The sequence below is a fragment of the Tiliqua scincoides genome, chromosome 3, assembly GCF_035046505.1.
Source record: "Tiliqua scincoides isolate rTilSci1 chromosome 3, rTilSci1.hap2, whole genome shotgun sequence".
In the NCBI taxonomy this organism is placed as follows: Eukaryota; Metazoa; Chordata; class Lepidosauria; order Squamata; family Scincidae; genus Tiliqua; species Tiliqua scincoides.
In genome coordinates, this window is record NC_089823.1 from 232,331,521 (window position 1) to 232,346,878 (window position 15,358).

Sequence of the window (15,358 nt, forward strand, 5' to 3'; positions counted from 1 at the left end):
CCCCCTCTAACGCCACTGCCCAGTCCACATTATTTAAGGGCAGTCATGATGCTCAGAAAATACCAGTCTTGCTAAGAGATGCAAAGCTATGAGCTCAACTCAGTTATGTACTTCTTTTCCTCTTGTTTTGAGTTGTGGCTGATTTTGGATGTTTACAAGAATCCTGTGCTCCTCCACAAAGTATGGGAACAGTGTTGCCATAGCAACCAGCTTTCAGTAAGCAGGGCCTCCTGTTTTGTTTTTTGCCAGGGAGAGCTCTTGTGTGTGCAAGCATCAGACGAGCCATCCGTAATATGCCAGACTTCCAAAGGCCAAAGAAACACTTCTAGTTATCAGTTTTGTTTTATTTAATTTTTATGGGTCACCTTTCCATCTTCCAAGAGCCCTCAAAGAAACTCAACAACCAGTTAAAAACATACAGCACATAATAATCATAACAATCAACTAAAAACACAGTAAAGAATTATTAAAACTCACAAGCAACAAAGAGTGTTAAATAAGGCAAACCATATCAGTGAAAGGAGTTGGTAGCTGAACTAAACCTTTCTGAAAACAAAATCTTCAGGGAGCAGCAGCAAGATGCCACTGGATCTAAAGTTCTAAAACCCTGGAGTCTGCGACCAAAAAACCCTTGTCATGTGTGCCCCTGAGTTATGCCTCAGAAGGAGTGGAGTGTGAAGCAGGGTCAGAGTTGATGGTTGATACAGGCAGGCTGATTTATGTGGGAGTGGTGGGTCTTCAGATATCTTGGTTCCAGCATTTAGAGCTTTGAAGGTCATAAACCAAACCTCTTGAATTGAACCCAGAGGCATTCTGGCAACCTATAAAACTGAGATAGAATGGAAGTAATTTGTTTCCAAACATGGGTCCCCATCAGGACCCATGCTGCAATGTTTTGTACCAGCTGCAGGCTCCAGATGTTCTTTGAGAGCCCATTGCAATAATCCCATCTGGCTATGACTAAGGCCTATGCTACACTGGCCAGATCTGTCTTTCTCAGAAAGATGCACTAGCCAAAGTTTTGGAGAAAGTACGGCTGGGCCATGGCTGCCACCTTCCTATTCAGGAGTAAGGCCAGATCCAGGAGGACTGTGAACCCTCTCTGTGGGAATACCAGCCCATCAAGAACAGACTTGAACACCCACCTCTAGTCTGCTGATAGCACTTAGTGTCAGGAATAAGCACCTGCATTCTCTAAGAAGGAAGTCTTGCCTTATGGTTGCAGGAGGCCGAACTACGGCAAACCTGCATGAATCCAGAGTTCTGTTTAAGATGCCCAAGCATCCTGGTCTAGCCCAAGCAGTATGTGGATACTTGATCTACACACAAAAAATCTATCCTTGCTTCTTAAAAGACCTGGGGTGTTAACGCTGTTCTGTATTTGAAGCCCAGTAACTTAATAGTGCATGCTACTTCAGTAAAGGTGTTGGTATAAGCTAATGTGTGTATTTCAGCATTTGTATGCCATCTTTTAAATACAAATATCAAGGTAGTTCACAATATAAAACATACATATAACTTTGTATTGGCAACCTTCAGTCTCGAAAGACTATGGTATCGCGCTCTGAAAGGTGGTTCTGGCACAGCATCTAGTGTGGCTGAAAAGGCCAATCCGGGAGTGACAATCCCTTCCACACCGGGAGCAAGTGCAGTCTGTCCCTGGTCTGTCTCCCTGGCTATGGGCCTTCCTTCTTTGCCTCTTAGCCTCAGACTGTTGGCAAAGTGTCTCTTCAAACTGGGAAAGGCCATGCTGCACAGCCTGCCTCCAAGCGGGCCGCTCAGAGGCCAGGGTTTCCCACTTGTTGAGGTCCATCCCTAAGGCCTTCAGATCCCTCTTGCAGATGTCCTTGTATCGCAGCTGTGGTCTACCTGTAGGGCGCTTTCCTTGCACGAGTTCTCCATAGAGGAGATCCTTTGGGATCCGGCCATCATCCATTCTCACGACATGACCAAGCCAACACAGGCGTCTCTGTTTCAGCAGTGAATACATGCTAGGGATTCCAGCACGTTCCAGGACTGTGTTGTTTGGAACTTTGTCCTGCCAGGTGATGCCGAGGATGCGTCGGAGGCAGCGCATGTGGAAAGCGCTCAGTTTCCTCTCCTGTTGTGATAACTACATCAGTTATAAACCCAGCAGCTAAAAAACTAAATCAGAGGTCTGATAAAATAAGAGTCTTTGTCTGACGCCCCAGAGCTGGCATACATGGAGATGCCAGGCAGATTTCTCTGTGAAGGGAGTTCCATAAACAGGATGCCAAAACTGAAAACCCTCTCTCTGGTCTCCAGCCACTGCTCCACAGGTAACAAAAGCACCTGGAGGAGTGCCTCCAGATATTATTTTAGTGCTCATGTATGGTGATACCCTTGCTGCTTACAAATGGCCGGCAGCATTAGTAATTCCTTCAGATGGAGTCTTTACTTACTTAAAATGTTTATCCCAACTTCTATCTAGAGGTGGCATTCAAGGCAGCTTGTACCAAAGTATAGAATATCATCCATAAATTCAGCAAAAGTTCAAAACAATCTAGTTTAGAATTAAGTTAGGTTATCAGTGAAGAACAGACTTGAACATACAGCACATACTGTCACAGAGACAGAAGTATCTCTCTGAGGAGCCTTGCATAGTTTCAGAAAAACGTTTCAGAAAAATATGCATAGTTCTGTTTGCACAATAAAAAGACAAAAAACAAGTTCTGGGGTTAACTTTCGATTCCATTAAGACCTGAAATGAAGTGGCTGTTCTCTGAAAGAGCTATGCATTATAAGTCCACCATTATTTTTGAATGAGAGAGGCTGGGGTTTGCATAACCCACTTATGATGTTGCATTAAAGGAACACTGTCTCTGCCCTCCTTCCCCCATCTCCCCCCCCCCCTCCATAATTAGAAGCTAACTGCTCTCAAGCTGCAGTGGAATATCTGGCAGTTTTCATTTGCTGGATATTCATAATTGGCTGATGAGTAATATTTCCCTGTAGCCTTATTTTTATTAGGATTTTCAAATCTGTTCCCATACATCTGTTGTGGTGATGGTGGTTTATATTTTTAAGCAGTGGAAGAAGTCTGCTTCTTCAGCTAGAGTCTCAAATTTGTAACTCATCCTAGATTGCATTTTCCCCTATTCTCCCATGCATTTCTTGTCTTGCTTTACTAACTGGTGCTGAATGGACAAGTGAGCATTCCACATTTGAGTTTCCATTGATTTAGTTTTTATCAGTGTTGTTGCAGTACCTTCTGTTAAACACTTTTTTATTTTTCCTTTTGAAGATGTTTGGAAACTGGACATTTGGTACTCTGGTCTTCACAGTTATGGTTATAACTGTCACAGTAAAGGTATACTACACTTGTGACTTTCCATGCTATGTGTAAATGTTTTCAGTTTTCATAGTCTAGAGCAGGGGTGCCCAAACCCTGGCCCTGGGGCCACTTGCGGCCCTCGAGGACTCCCAATGCGGCCCTCAGGGAGCCCCCAGTCTCCAATGAGCCTCTGGCCCTCCAGAGACTTGCTGGAGCCCGCACTGGCCTGACGCAACTGCTTTCAGCGTGAGGGCGACTGTTTGACCTCTCACGTGAGCTGTGGGATGAGGGCTCCCTCCACTGCTTGTTGTTTCACGTCTCTGATACAGCAGTGGCAGCAAAGGAAAGGCCAGCCTTGCTTTGTACAAGGCCTTTTATAAGCCTTGAGCTATTGCAAGACCTTCATTCATTCATATAAGTTCCATCTCTAATATATTCATTTATGTAAATTTATTCAAATTTTAAATGTAAATTAATTCTTTTTTTTCCCCAGCCCCCGACACAGTGTCAGAGAGATGATGTGGCCCTCCTGCCAAAAACTTTGGACACCCCCTGGTCTAGGGAATAAAGTGTTAATGGTTGCTTCCAGTGGCTGCCTGTTAAAGTAGAATGTCATAATTTTAATTGATTGTGCTGCTGAGCTGAATAGGCGTCAGTCTTGATTTTCATATTTTAAAAAATTACATATTCGGTGAGCAAAAATTCTGCAGGAGGAGTAGTTGTCGAATATAAAATTGGTTTATTTTTGCGGCTATGTAAAAGGAAACAATTCCTCAACCTTGGGTCTTTGAAGTTCTCCAGCAAACTCTAAAAAAATAGACAGGTTGGAAGCACCCCTGCAAGGAGGCACTGGAAGAAACCTTTGGTAGGGAAGCTGTACAGATACTAATCTAGCCCAGAAATACCCAGTACGTTGGAACTCGCCAACTCAACTGAACCGCTCCCCCCCCTTGTAGAATTCCCCTTCCTAGACCATGACACTCAGTGGCCTCATCCCTGCCCTGCCTACTGGATGATTACTTGACCATCCAGTTGATTTAAGTGTGGGAATGCCTTTGTGGTGGTGGTGTGTTGACCAGTGGGATGCTTACTGTAATTGTCTTCAACATGATTTCTAGGCCCACTTGGCAATTTGATGAGCAATTGGGATTGAGAATTAAACATTTCAGAATAAGAGCACATGTGGCATGTCGACAACTGCAATGTGACAGATTCCAGCATTCTTGAAATGCTGAAAAAATGGTTGCATATTGTTATTGCAGATTGATGTACAGGTTTCCTGCCCCCCCCCCCAAAGTGGATTATTTCATGGTGTGAACTCCATTGCTTTAAAAAAAAAAAAAAAGGAAATAATAACCCAGAAATGAAAAGAATTTGTATGCTAATTAAAAGTCTTGGCTGGTACATTAATACTGGTTTAACTTTTCATGTTCCTGTGCATTTGTGTAGATGGCTTTAGAGACTCACTTCTGGACATGGATAAACCATTTTGTTACCTGGGGTTCCATTGTGTTTTACTTCATATTCTCCTTGTTCTATGGGGGAATTATCTGGTAGGTGTATGCATGTGTTTGTAGCAATACAAAGTGTAAAGTACCGTCATCTTGAAGCAAGTCCCTTGTTACAGTCAGTGCTATGGGAGTGGGGTGGGGTTTGTATTCCATGAATGCAATGAAGTGGGATTCATATGTTTTTCAAGTGCTGGCACTTCTGTCCCTTGACAAGAATAAGTGAAACCCCAGGTTTTTGAAAGCAGGACAACAGATAGGCTCAGTGCAGATGTATTTGTGCCAGAGAAGCTTGGCATGTTGTTGCTGGGCAACCCAGCACTTCCCTGTGGAGGCGAGCACAGACCTGTGGACAACACAGGCAGAACAACAAGGGAACATTTTCAAGTGGTGGCCTCCTGCTTTACAGAAAAATCAAGAACAAAAAAACCAGGCTTGGTAGATCTTTTAATTCTCAGATAAGCCTTTGAATATGCTCCTCAGCATTTCAAATAGGGAGTAGAACAGGGACACATTTATGCAGTCGTAGGTTCCTTTCTTACATCTGTGATTGCATTACGTATGGCTGAAGTATATTCTCTGTTCTGTAGTAATTTTGCTCTGCAATAGCTGTCAGGTGTTGGTGTCAGAAGCAGGGAATTTTAGGGAGTTGGCTATACTGGTTTTCCTTAAAAAAAAAAAAATCTCTCTCACACACTCTGGGAGAAGAGACTAAAGCCTGAAGCATTTGAGTGCATGCATACCAAAGCCCTTAGTTAAGACATTCTCAAGAATTCTTCAAGAAGAGAAAGAGTGATTTATCAGAGTTAGGTACCAGACAATCAAGACTATTCTGTTAAATAGGGGCAAGTGGAGTGTGTGCCTTCCAGTACTGTGCTTTATCTTTGAAAAGCTACATGTTAGTCTGTACTGAGTAGTGGTAAAATTTAATCAGTGCTCCACTTGTGTGGATTCCTCCCACTCCCCCCCCCCAAATGATTGACTTTTATTTTCTTTTTTCCTTTATTTCAGGCCATTTTTGCACACCCAAGACATGTACTTCGTGTTTGTTCAGTTGCTGTCCAGTGGTTCTGCTTGGTTCGCCATAATTATCATCGTTGTCACTTGTTTGTTTCTTGATGTTGTGAAAAAAGTACTCTACAGACATCTTCAGCCCACGAGTACAGAAAAAGCTCAGGTAATTTGTTCTTACATTTAGTGTATGTAACATCAAAAGGAGAGACCTTATTAGAGGGACCCCTGGACATTTGCTAGCCCTTCTCTATTCTGGTATCAGTAATTCTTTGTTAAATTTTTATGACGTATCAGCATATCATGTAAAATAGAAATGTCTTTTTACCCGACAGCTTTCATAAATAACAGTTTGCCAATTGCTTGCCTAGATGGGATTGTAAGTGAAGGTATTGTTACCAAGAATAAAAGTTTCAGAACTATAAATAAACCTTTTTCATTGATGTCCTCTGAATGCATAGCTGCAGGTGGCTCAGTTGTGCAGAGTGAGCTAGCACTGGCCATGCCAGTGCATTTGCACCTGCAGCTATGCTGCTATTAATAATGAGCAGATCTCCTCCCTTGTAAAGGTTTGGTAACTAAGGCCCTGGATGTTTTTATGATCCGAGAAAGCATGGCAGTTTGGGAGCTAAATTTTCCTTTGACATCACAGTATCTAGGACCTCCATCACTTCTATGGTATAATGGTGAACTCTCTCCTCTCACCCCATCAGTTATCTGAAGGGGGTAGAGATGGTGTCTAGAAGCTTTCAAGGACTGCTATTATAGGAACTGGGGCAATTATGGATCAATTTTGGATCAGGTCAGAGCCCAAATGAACTGAGGTCTGATCTAAACATAAGAAGAGCCCTGCTGGATCAGGCCAAAGGCCCATCTAGTCCAGCTTCCTATATCTCACAGTGGCCCACCAAATGCCCCAGGAAGCACCCAAGACAACCTGCGTCCTGGTGCTCTCCCCTGTATCTGGCAATCAGAGACAGCCTACCTCTAAAACCAAGAGCTTGCATGTACCTACAATGACTTGTAACCTGTAATGAACTTTTCCTCCAGAAACTGTTCCTCCATCTGAAATGGATCTGGGAGAGAGGGGTGCCTAAAATTTGATATCTCACTGCAACACCCACATTCTATGTTTGCTGCATCACTACTTACTATACCAGGATTCCTTTGGATCCCTGGCAACCAGAAATGCTGTCAGCAGCTTTGTAACAATCTCTACCATTAGTGTTTTTTTGTGAGAACCATTGTTTGTTGCACTAATGCAAAACAAAATCAGAGAGCAAACTCTTGCTAAGAACCGCACACTGTTAACTCTGGCATTTCAAAAGCCGGGGGATGCCAGCTTACATCATGGTTCAGCGGATCAGGGCTTAAGCAGTGCAGTGCATCCCTATAGCCATGTATCCAGGACATTTTTTTTACTTCCAGTTCAAGGGCAGGGAACCATCTTGTTCTGTTGATTAGCCACTTTTTAATGGACTTGCAAAAGTGTCTCTTCTTCATACATCTTGACACACATGTGTTTCACATTCTCTATCCTGGAGTCAAACATACAGGGTGTAATTCATTTAGGTGACAGGATGAACAAAAGGAGAGCCTTTTGTCCTCTTTCCCAGGCAAGCTAAACTAGCATCTGAAGATGTGGTGGAGGTGTTTCTGATAGCTGAATCTCCTCACTGATGAAGAGCTATGTAAGAGAGCACTTGCTGGTTGCTAAAGTAGCACTCAGATCAGGTCACGGCTTGTCGCAGTCAGGATGGCACAAAGTCTCAACTTGTACAGTAGCTGTTTAAAATCTGTAGTAACTTTTCTGCAGTTCTGAATAAAGTCTGTTACAGTTAGTACTTTTTAAAGGCAGGAGAGCAGTGTTACCCAGGAATGGAAGTTTCAGAACTATAAATAGAGGAAACCTTTTTCATTTAGGTCCTATGCAGGTTCAGGCATAGCTGCAGGTAGCTCAGTTATGTAGAATGAGCTAAGTGGCTTCAAATAACTTTCTGAGCAATCACAATGACTTATGTGCTGCTTTTGAGTTGCAGGTGAATAAGCTGACGCCACTAACATTTTGATGTCAATAATTTCTGGCTTGCCTGGAATGCTGCTAATATTGATGGTTATACCACTTGCAGCTAATGGAAAAATTAGCACTTTCAGCTCTTTATTGTGCATTTGGGGTTCAGGCATATGCAGATATTCTCTTTTCCTTATCCATTATATGGGAGGCAGCGTATTAGTCTACCTGTGCTCCTGTACTTGTAAACAAATCTTGCTGGGGGAAAATAAGACTGTCAACACAGTAACCAGTATTTGCTAATTTACTGCCTAATATTACAGCAACTTTGACTCTCCCTTTTCCCCACTCCTCCCCCCCCCCCCCGGGTGGTTTTTGTATTAATGGAATATCTCATTTTAATCTGCTTCTGTAATAGTTGTCTTGGACAAATGCAGCCATAATAGATTCAAATTCTCCTTTCCCAATCATTTTTAATAATGTCTTGTTGGAACTGCTTGGGGAACTGTCACAAAGTCATTTTTTAACCACCAGGCATGCAAAATTCATTCCTTGTGTTCTGCATTGTTTTAGGCAACCCTCAAATGAGGTGGCATTCTCAGACGCTGAAAATATTGGTCACTTAAGAGAAGCACTTCCTGCTTCTTCCAGAAGTACTTTTCTTTCATGTTTTTATGACTCTGCTTAAGATGCAAGTGGCTCATTCTATTTTTTTAATTTGATGTCTTTTGAATGTATAAACTGTCCTTCCGCTAAAGCAGCCATTTTCAACCACTGTGCCGTGGCACACTGGCGTGCCGCGAATGGTCCCCAGGTGTGCAGCCGGAGTTTGGTGGAAGGTAATTTTTTAATAGACCATTGAGGTTACGAGCCCCCCACCAGCAGCATGGTGTGCCTTGTCAGTTTTCCAAAAACTGATGGTGTGCCTTGACAATTTTCATGTGCCGTGAGACAAAAAAGGTTGAAAATCACTGCGCTAAAGTATCAATAGGCTATGTACAATAAATCGCATGTCAGCTTTAGCTGAAATGTGCACTCAAGTTTTCACTGAGGTGATGCATCCCTGTCTTGCTTAAAGTTGGGAAGGGATATTGATGGAATGTTTCCCCCATGCAGAGGAGGAATGTAAGATTCTTGTACGTAGAAATCAGCATGTCGGGAGGCAGCTGTGTGAGCAGTCTGCTCCTTGTCATACTTTCTCCATACAAAAATAATCTCTCCACGTACCAACCATCTGAGTCTTGCCCTGCAGTCTGAAATTGTACAGACCAAACAAAGGTTATCATCCCAGTGTCTAGACCTACATTTGAGTGCACATGATCATTTTCTAATGCATATATTACTAAAAGTTAGAACTCCTATTGAATTGGTTCTATCAGTTGTCAAGCTAGGTTAAAAAAATAGAGTTTTTATATGAAGATTCATGTTGATCTGGTAAGTCTAGCATTTAATAAACTAGTAAGTAATAAACTAGTAATAAGCTAGTTTAATAAGTAATTGATTTAAAGGTCAATAAAGCCAGCTTTATGTAGAAAGTACTGAAAGTCCAAATAAAAGTAATTGCTGAGATCCATTTTACAGTATTTCCATTTTAGCAGATTAACCATGTGGCTGTTTCATACCCCTTTTTAATCCCGAGTCATAGGCATCTGGTCATTTTGAAGTGGCTTTAAAGAGTTAATGTGAATGAGCTCAATCAGTAACTGCCAGTGTAATGATCTAATTTTATAATTAGTTTTGCATTAGAAAGGTAGTCACATCCTCAAGATCTCTGCAATCTACAGTTTTCATACTTGAGTAATAAACATGGGCAGCCTGATCCTAACTGGGCTGCCCATCCTGTAGTGCAGCAGCACCAGGGAAGCAGCCGGAGATGTCCTAGGGCTAAGGGAACATTGGTTCACTTACTCCGTGTCTGGCCTCGGCAGTCCCTATGGGTCTACTTGAATCTGTGCCAGCTCAATCACAGTCACAGAACCAAGTAGACCCCTAAGGACTTTGAGGAACAGGAGGAGGGATAGGATACTGCAGCAGCCTCTACTGCCACCCTGCCCCCTTGTGGACCTGAACCACCCTCTTACCTGCTCCCTCCCTGCTCCGTTTTGTTCCTCCCCACCCCCAGAATGCCTTTCTGCCATTATTGTGGAGGCCCTCAGCCAGCTGATGCCGCCATTGACGTCCCTTATGGCATTTTGCGACAGCCATTGTTCAGGTAGCACACGGGAGACAGACACTGACCTGCGGTAGGATTGGGCCGTAACTCGAAGTGTTTTGTGCTGGACAAACACCAGTCATTTAGCAAATGTGAAAGAATTTCCTTTGCTATAAATGCTCAAGATGAATTTTTTCCGGCAATGAGTTCTCACCACGAGTATTAATATGTCAGTGTAAGTTCTGTTCGCTAGAGAAATACCTGAATGTCAAAATTATGCCTTCCTCTTAATGACAAGTGCGTGGAGAGGTTGCTTTAAGAATGTACTTTGTTTCTTTTTCTTGGAAGTTCAATTTCCAGACTCTACATCAGGTTTTGTGTGTCTTTGTAACGTTCATTCCTTTTTCAACCATCAATGAAACCACAACTTTGTTTGGACTTCTCTTCCATGGAACTTCCTGTTGGCATCTTTGGTATAACTTATGTAAAATATTGTGGAAAGAAAGTACGGAAAATCACTTAGCAAAACTTACTACTGATATGTAATGAATACATGCGATAAGGATGGGTTGCAAGTTTGGTCCTTACTCCTGAAGATGGAAATGTAGGAAAGCTTAAATGTGCTGGTGAAGACTGAGTGACATGGATGGTATTAGTAACTGACCTGCTTGTGTTAAATCTCTTATGTGCAGGAACACTGGTTTGCAGCAAATTTAAAAAGCATTGAACAAAAAAAGCAGTTCTAGTCCGTAGATTCAGCACACATGCGCCATAAATGGTAGAGGTGTGTGTTGATTCAGCACAGCAGTTGTTTTATACATTAGATTGTGTTCACAAACACTACCTTGCATTTCTCAGGTGGTTGCCACCCATGTCAGGATAGGCACTCTCTGTTCAGGAACCAGTGTCCCTGTGCATACGAATTATGTCCCTGCATTTTTGAACCGTGTTTGTTTCTTAAAGATCCTGTCCTGTGTCTACCGTTTTGAAAGATGACTACCTCTCACTGACTTGTGTGTTCCATCCCTTCTTGTCCACTTGTAGATGTACTCCAGCAGAGTTGCTTTAAGTGACGAATGCATCGCACTGCAGCCATTGTCCAGGGCAACGAGTCAGCTGAGCAAAATTAGGTAGAGTAGGAGGGGCAGTTCCTCATCCACTTCTATGCATGCTGAAGTCAGCTAACCAGCACTGAGAGCGATAAAAGGAAGGAGGCATGAACACTAGTGTGGACTAAGAGGGCAGCAATGGTAGCAGTTTTGTACTTTTCTGACGTTCTTCCCCTCTTGGCTTTGTTCTGTGTTTGCAGGCCAATCATATAGCATGTTTTTGTTACTGTTTGGTGGCATAAAGGAGAGAGTCCAAGCATGATGAGCAGTGTACAGAATCCAAGTCTGCTCACTGCAGTAAGATAGCTAAAAAATGTTCCAGCATGGTCCCAGCGCTTCTGCTTCTCTTAACCATCCATGGCATTGACAGTGCCTTCTGCATGTTGGCAGTAACAGCTGCAGCAAAAGAAACCCCTTCTGTGTTGATTTCTTTGCCTCTGCTGACTTGATGTTTTTATTTTTACAATTGGGGGAAAATTTTCCTTATGTTTGTGTGTACTGTATTTATATGTACATTTGTGCAACTTTATTATGTTTTGCATCTCAATGTGTTGTGGATATGTTTTACTGTTAGCAGGGGGTTAAAGAGAATAGTGTTACTAGACTGAGCAAATACACAGTAGCCAAAATGTGTTTCTAGTACACTTGAGGTCAAAGTGAAATGGAGGACAACTTATGCAAAAATAAACCCCAAATTGTGGACCTGGTTCTCTGCCTATAGCTTTATCTTTATCCATAGGTAAGGTACCTCCCATCTAAGGCACAAGAAACAGACATTCTGAATTACTAGTCTGAGTTAACATATAATGGCAGAAGAACCTGATACAGCAAGATTCCAGGAGTCTATACAAATGTGGTTTTTGTTGTATGTAAACACTGTTTTTCCATTCAACCTGTAAGAAATCTGAGCTGCTGAATGCCGTCGCAACAAGAACCAAGGGTGTGCCAATAGTTGCTTTCATAATTGGAAACACTAAAATGAAATAACTTACTTAGATAGTGGTGGACAAACATGTCATATGGCTGCATTTTTACCTCAAGGTATTTTTGTGGATACAGCCTGCTGTAATCTGATCACTGTCAGAAGTACACAATAACTTTTCAAACCCCTTGTTTCTAAGTCAATAATATACTACCACCTAGTGTCCAGGTACACTGTAATTTCTAACATTGTAGGGAGTCTATTGGGTAAGATGTAAGCCAGTAAAACTCAAGAACCACCAAGTGCTTTTGCTTTTGAATCTCATCCTAGTTTACATATTACTAGGAGTGGTGAAAATCCCTTATATTCACTTGCTTTTGACATTCTATCAGCATAAAGAGGCTCCAGCATCCTGAAGAGTTGCTGTGAGTTGTTTCAGAGTAGCAGCAATTTTTCCATGGTTGTATGCCCTCCCCAGTTGCTTGGTTTTGAACCACCTCATTGGACCGTGAAGACTACTTGATTATCCAGAGCAGGAAAGTCAGGATTTGGGTGACCCCCAGTATGCAACTCAACTGGCAAAATCTAGGTAATATCCAGAAGGGTTCAGGTAATGAAACCTCATTATGCATTTGCCATGGCATCTCCTGTGATGGATGTATCAACTTTTTGTTGGTTGTAAGAACCAAAACCTGGATTAGCATAAGTAGAGTAGGGGAAGTACCCAGAAGGATGCATTAGATTTATCATTCAAAGCACTCTTGGAATTGTGGGGCTCCATACTAAGGTTGCCACAAGGTGTCCTCTTGTCAGTGTTTCTCCTAGTCTTAAAGGATGGTAACAGTGACAGCTAGGATAGGCATCAACTACTGTTGTCATTATGGATTTTACTGTTTTCTAGATAAGAATTATCCATACATCCACAGTTAGTGAGTTATTCATCTCTACTTTATGTTACTTTTGTTCTGTGTCTTCATCATGGTAGCAACCTTTTAAGTAAAGCCAATTATATTATGCCTTTGAATGAGATTAGAGTTTAGCAACCTGGTGCTTCATAACTGCTGATATCTTCCAGTATGCCTTAGTAAATCACTAAAGATGGAAGTGATGTCATTAAAGCCAAACACTTTAGTGGTTCTTCAGACTTATTGGTAAATGCTGGAATTCCTTGATGCTTCCGATCACTGACCTCCTAAAATGTTAAGTGCCATTTACTGCAAGGGCTAAAAAAAGACACCACCAGTATACTGTGGATTTATTGAACAAACTGCATATACATTGTGTGGTTATTTTGCTATTTATCTGCTGCTGGCAATATTGCTTTAACAAATTCTACTTTAAAGGACACTGTAGTTAGGAATGCCAGTCTTTCTCTGAAGAATGATGCACTGCACCAAGCAGGAAAGTGGTCCTGGTTGCTTACACAATTTATGGAGCCACAGTGGACTGAGCCTTCTCAGGCTCTCGGCTTTTCTATTTAAATTGCTATCTCTGGTAGAGCCTTACACATAGATAATAGGACATTCATAGCTGGCATTATAAAACCTAAAGTTCAGATGTATTGGTGTGTTTGAAAGTATGCAGAGTACTTTTTATGAAAAGGTGAATTTGTGGCATGCTTTTAATTCTAACTCCACTTGTATTTCCAGCAGTGACCACTCAGGTAACCTCTTTCTGATGCTTCACAAGTTCTGTACTCCTTTGGTACCCTTGAAATGGTTAAAACTGTTGGCTGTTACAGCTATAGTTGGGAGTTATGTTTCTTGCACCTACTGAGACACATTCAATAGCTAATACAGGCACACACATTACTTTTTCTTAACACTTAAACCTTATTTTAAAATTGCACTTATAGCATTGTGTCGAAGTTGGATCAAGCCGCTCCACCATGATCTTGGTGGGAAATGGCAAACATCTTGGTTAATTTAGTGTTTTGTAGATCTTGATTTTTTGTTTTAATTATTTTGTAGTCAACTTGTGCAGCTTCTTGCCTGTTCTAAAGCCTCCACATCTAGAGTACTACAGTTGATTATCCAAATATTGGACAGTAACTTACATACATACCATTATTTTCATAGGAAGGAATTACCCAGTTGCCTGCTCTGAAGCTGTGAAGTAAATCAGGCAGGAGTATGTCCTCTTTGCCATAGACCTTGGAGACACCTTGCCAATGAAGGAGGACTCTGACAGGAGCGCTGTTTTGCAATCAGATCCCACCTTGGATTAAGTTTTAAAAGTAACTAATGCTTGTAGTCAGCCTTGAGTCCTCATGTCTTGTCTTTAAAAATAATAATAATAATAATAAAAACAAACACCCTACTATTTTTTCCTGGGACCAGAACAGCTAAGAGTTATTGCTCCTGAAGCTATTAGGCTTTGAGTTCTTTCCCTAGTCAGCATAGTTAGGCAAATCTCATCAATAGCCTTCCGCCGTAGGAAGTTTAACTCCAGCTGTACTAAAGTACAAGCGTGTTTGTCCTGGGTTCCTGTGTCACCTGCGCAAGCAGCTGAAACATTATTCCTGTCCATTTGACCCTATTATTGTGCAAGGTGCTGTAAAAACACTAGGGGCAGGCAGGCAGACATGTCACTTTTCAGGTGACTTTTCCAGAGGATTAAGTGTCACACTTGCACCAGTGCTAAAGGATGATCTCCGTTAGGGGTCTACAGCAAAAGCTTTTGACGAACAGCTTAATGAATCATGTTTGTATTTTTTCTGTTAAACTTGTTTTTCAAATTCATCGTGCTTCAGCTCTAGGTAAGCAATGCATAATTCTTAACACTAGGTCAATGATTTGGGGTTCCATATTGCTGCTTTCTGCACTTCTTTACAGAGCTGTGGCACTTTATAAAGTTGTGTTGCTTTTTCTGTCCTTTCAGATGGAAGAAGAAAGGGGTTCAGTCAGCCCAGCATTTAACTTTGCTGAAAGCAAGCACAGAGGGGAGGACGCTAGGCAATTGCTAACTCATGTTCTTAGGTGGCAAGTGAGATGCCTGTGACCCCTAGGTAGTATTCTGGCTCTGTGTCTTAATTGTCTTGGCCATCATGGTTCCATCTCTGGTGCCCCCTGCCCTGCACTTTCACCATGACGTCCTTTGACATGCTGGCATGCTTTCGATTCTGGTGTGAGTGTGTTTTCTAACAAACCGGTTTACTAATATTGGTACATCAATTTAATTTTGATTTTTCTATTCAGGGACACTGATGGTCTCCCTTTAATATGGGGGAAAACTCTTGCATTGCAACCCGAACAGTGGCAGGCCTCTTAATATCTTACAAGTGTGCCAGGTTTCATTATTACTGTTGCAGGCAACGTGTTTGGTATGAAGATGCCCATCAGTATAATTTG

The 15,358-nt window shown here is 41.9% G+C and overlaps 1 protein-coding gene across 6 annotated transcripts in view; it reads left to right on the forward strand.

Annotated features, from left to right (window-relative positions):
- ATP11B (ATPase phospholipid transporting 11B (putative)) overlaps positions 1-15,358 on the forward strand; it is a 101,511-nt gene that overhangs the window by 69,490 nt on the left and 16,663 nt on the right. For 4 of the 6 annotated variants that reach the window (XM_066618736.1, XM_066618735.1, XM_066618732.1 and 1 more), the window contains exons 26-28: positions 3,266-3,331; positions 4,745-4,848; positions 5,815-5,980. In XM_066618736.1, the coding sequence (XP_066474833.1) occupies positions 3,266-3,331; positions 4,745-4,848; positions 5,815-5,980 (336 nt within the window). Of the gene's footprint in view, positions 1-3,265; positions 3,332-4,744; positions 4,849-5,814; positions 5,981-11,021; positions 11,108-15,358 lie in introns of all 6 variants that reach the window. The other 2 variants (XM_066618734.1, XM_066618733.1) reach the window with 1 other exon arrangement.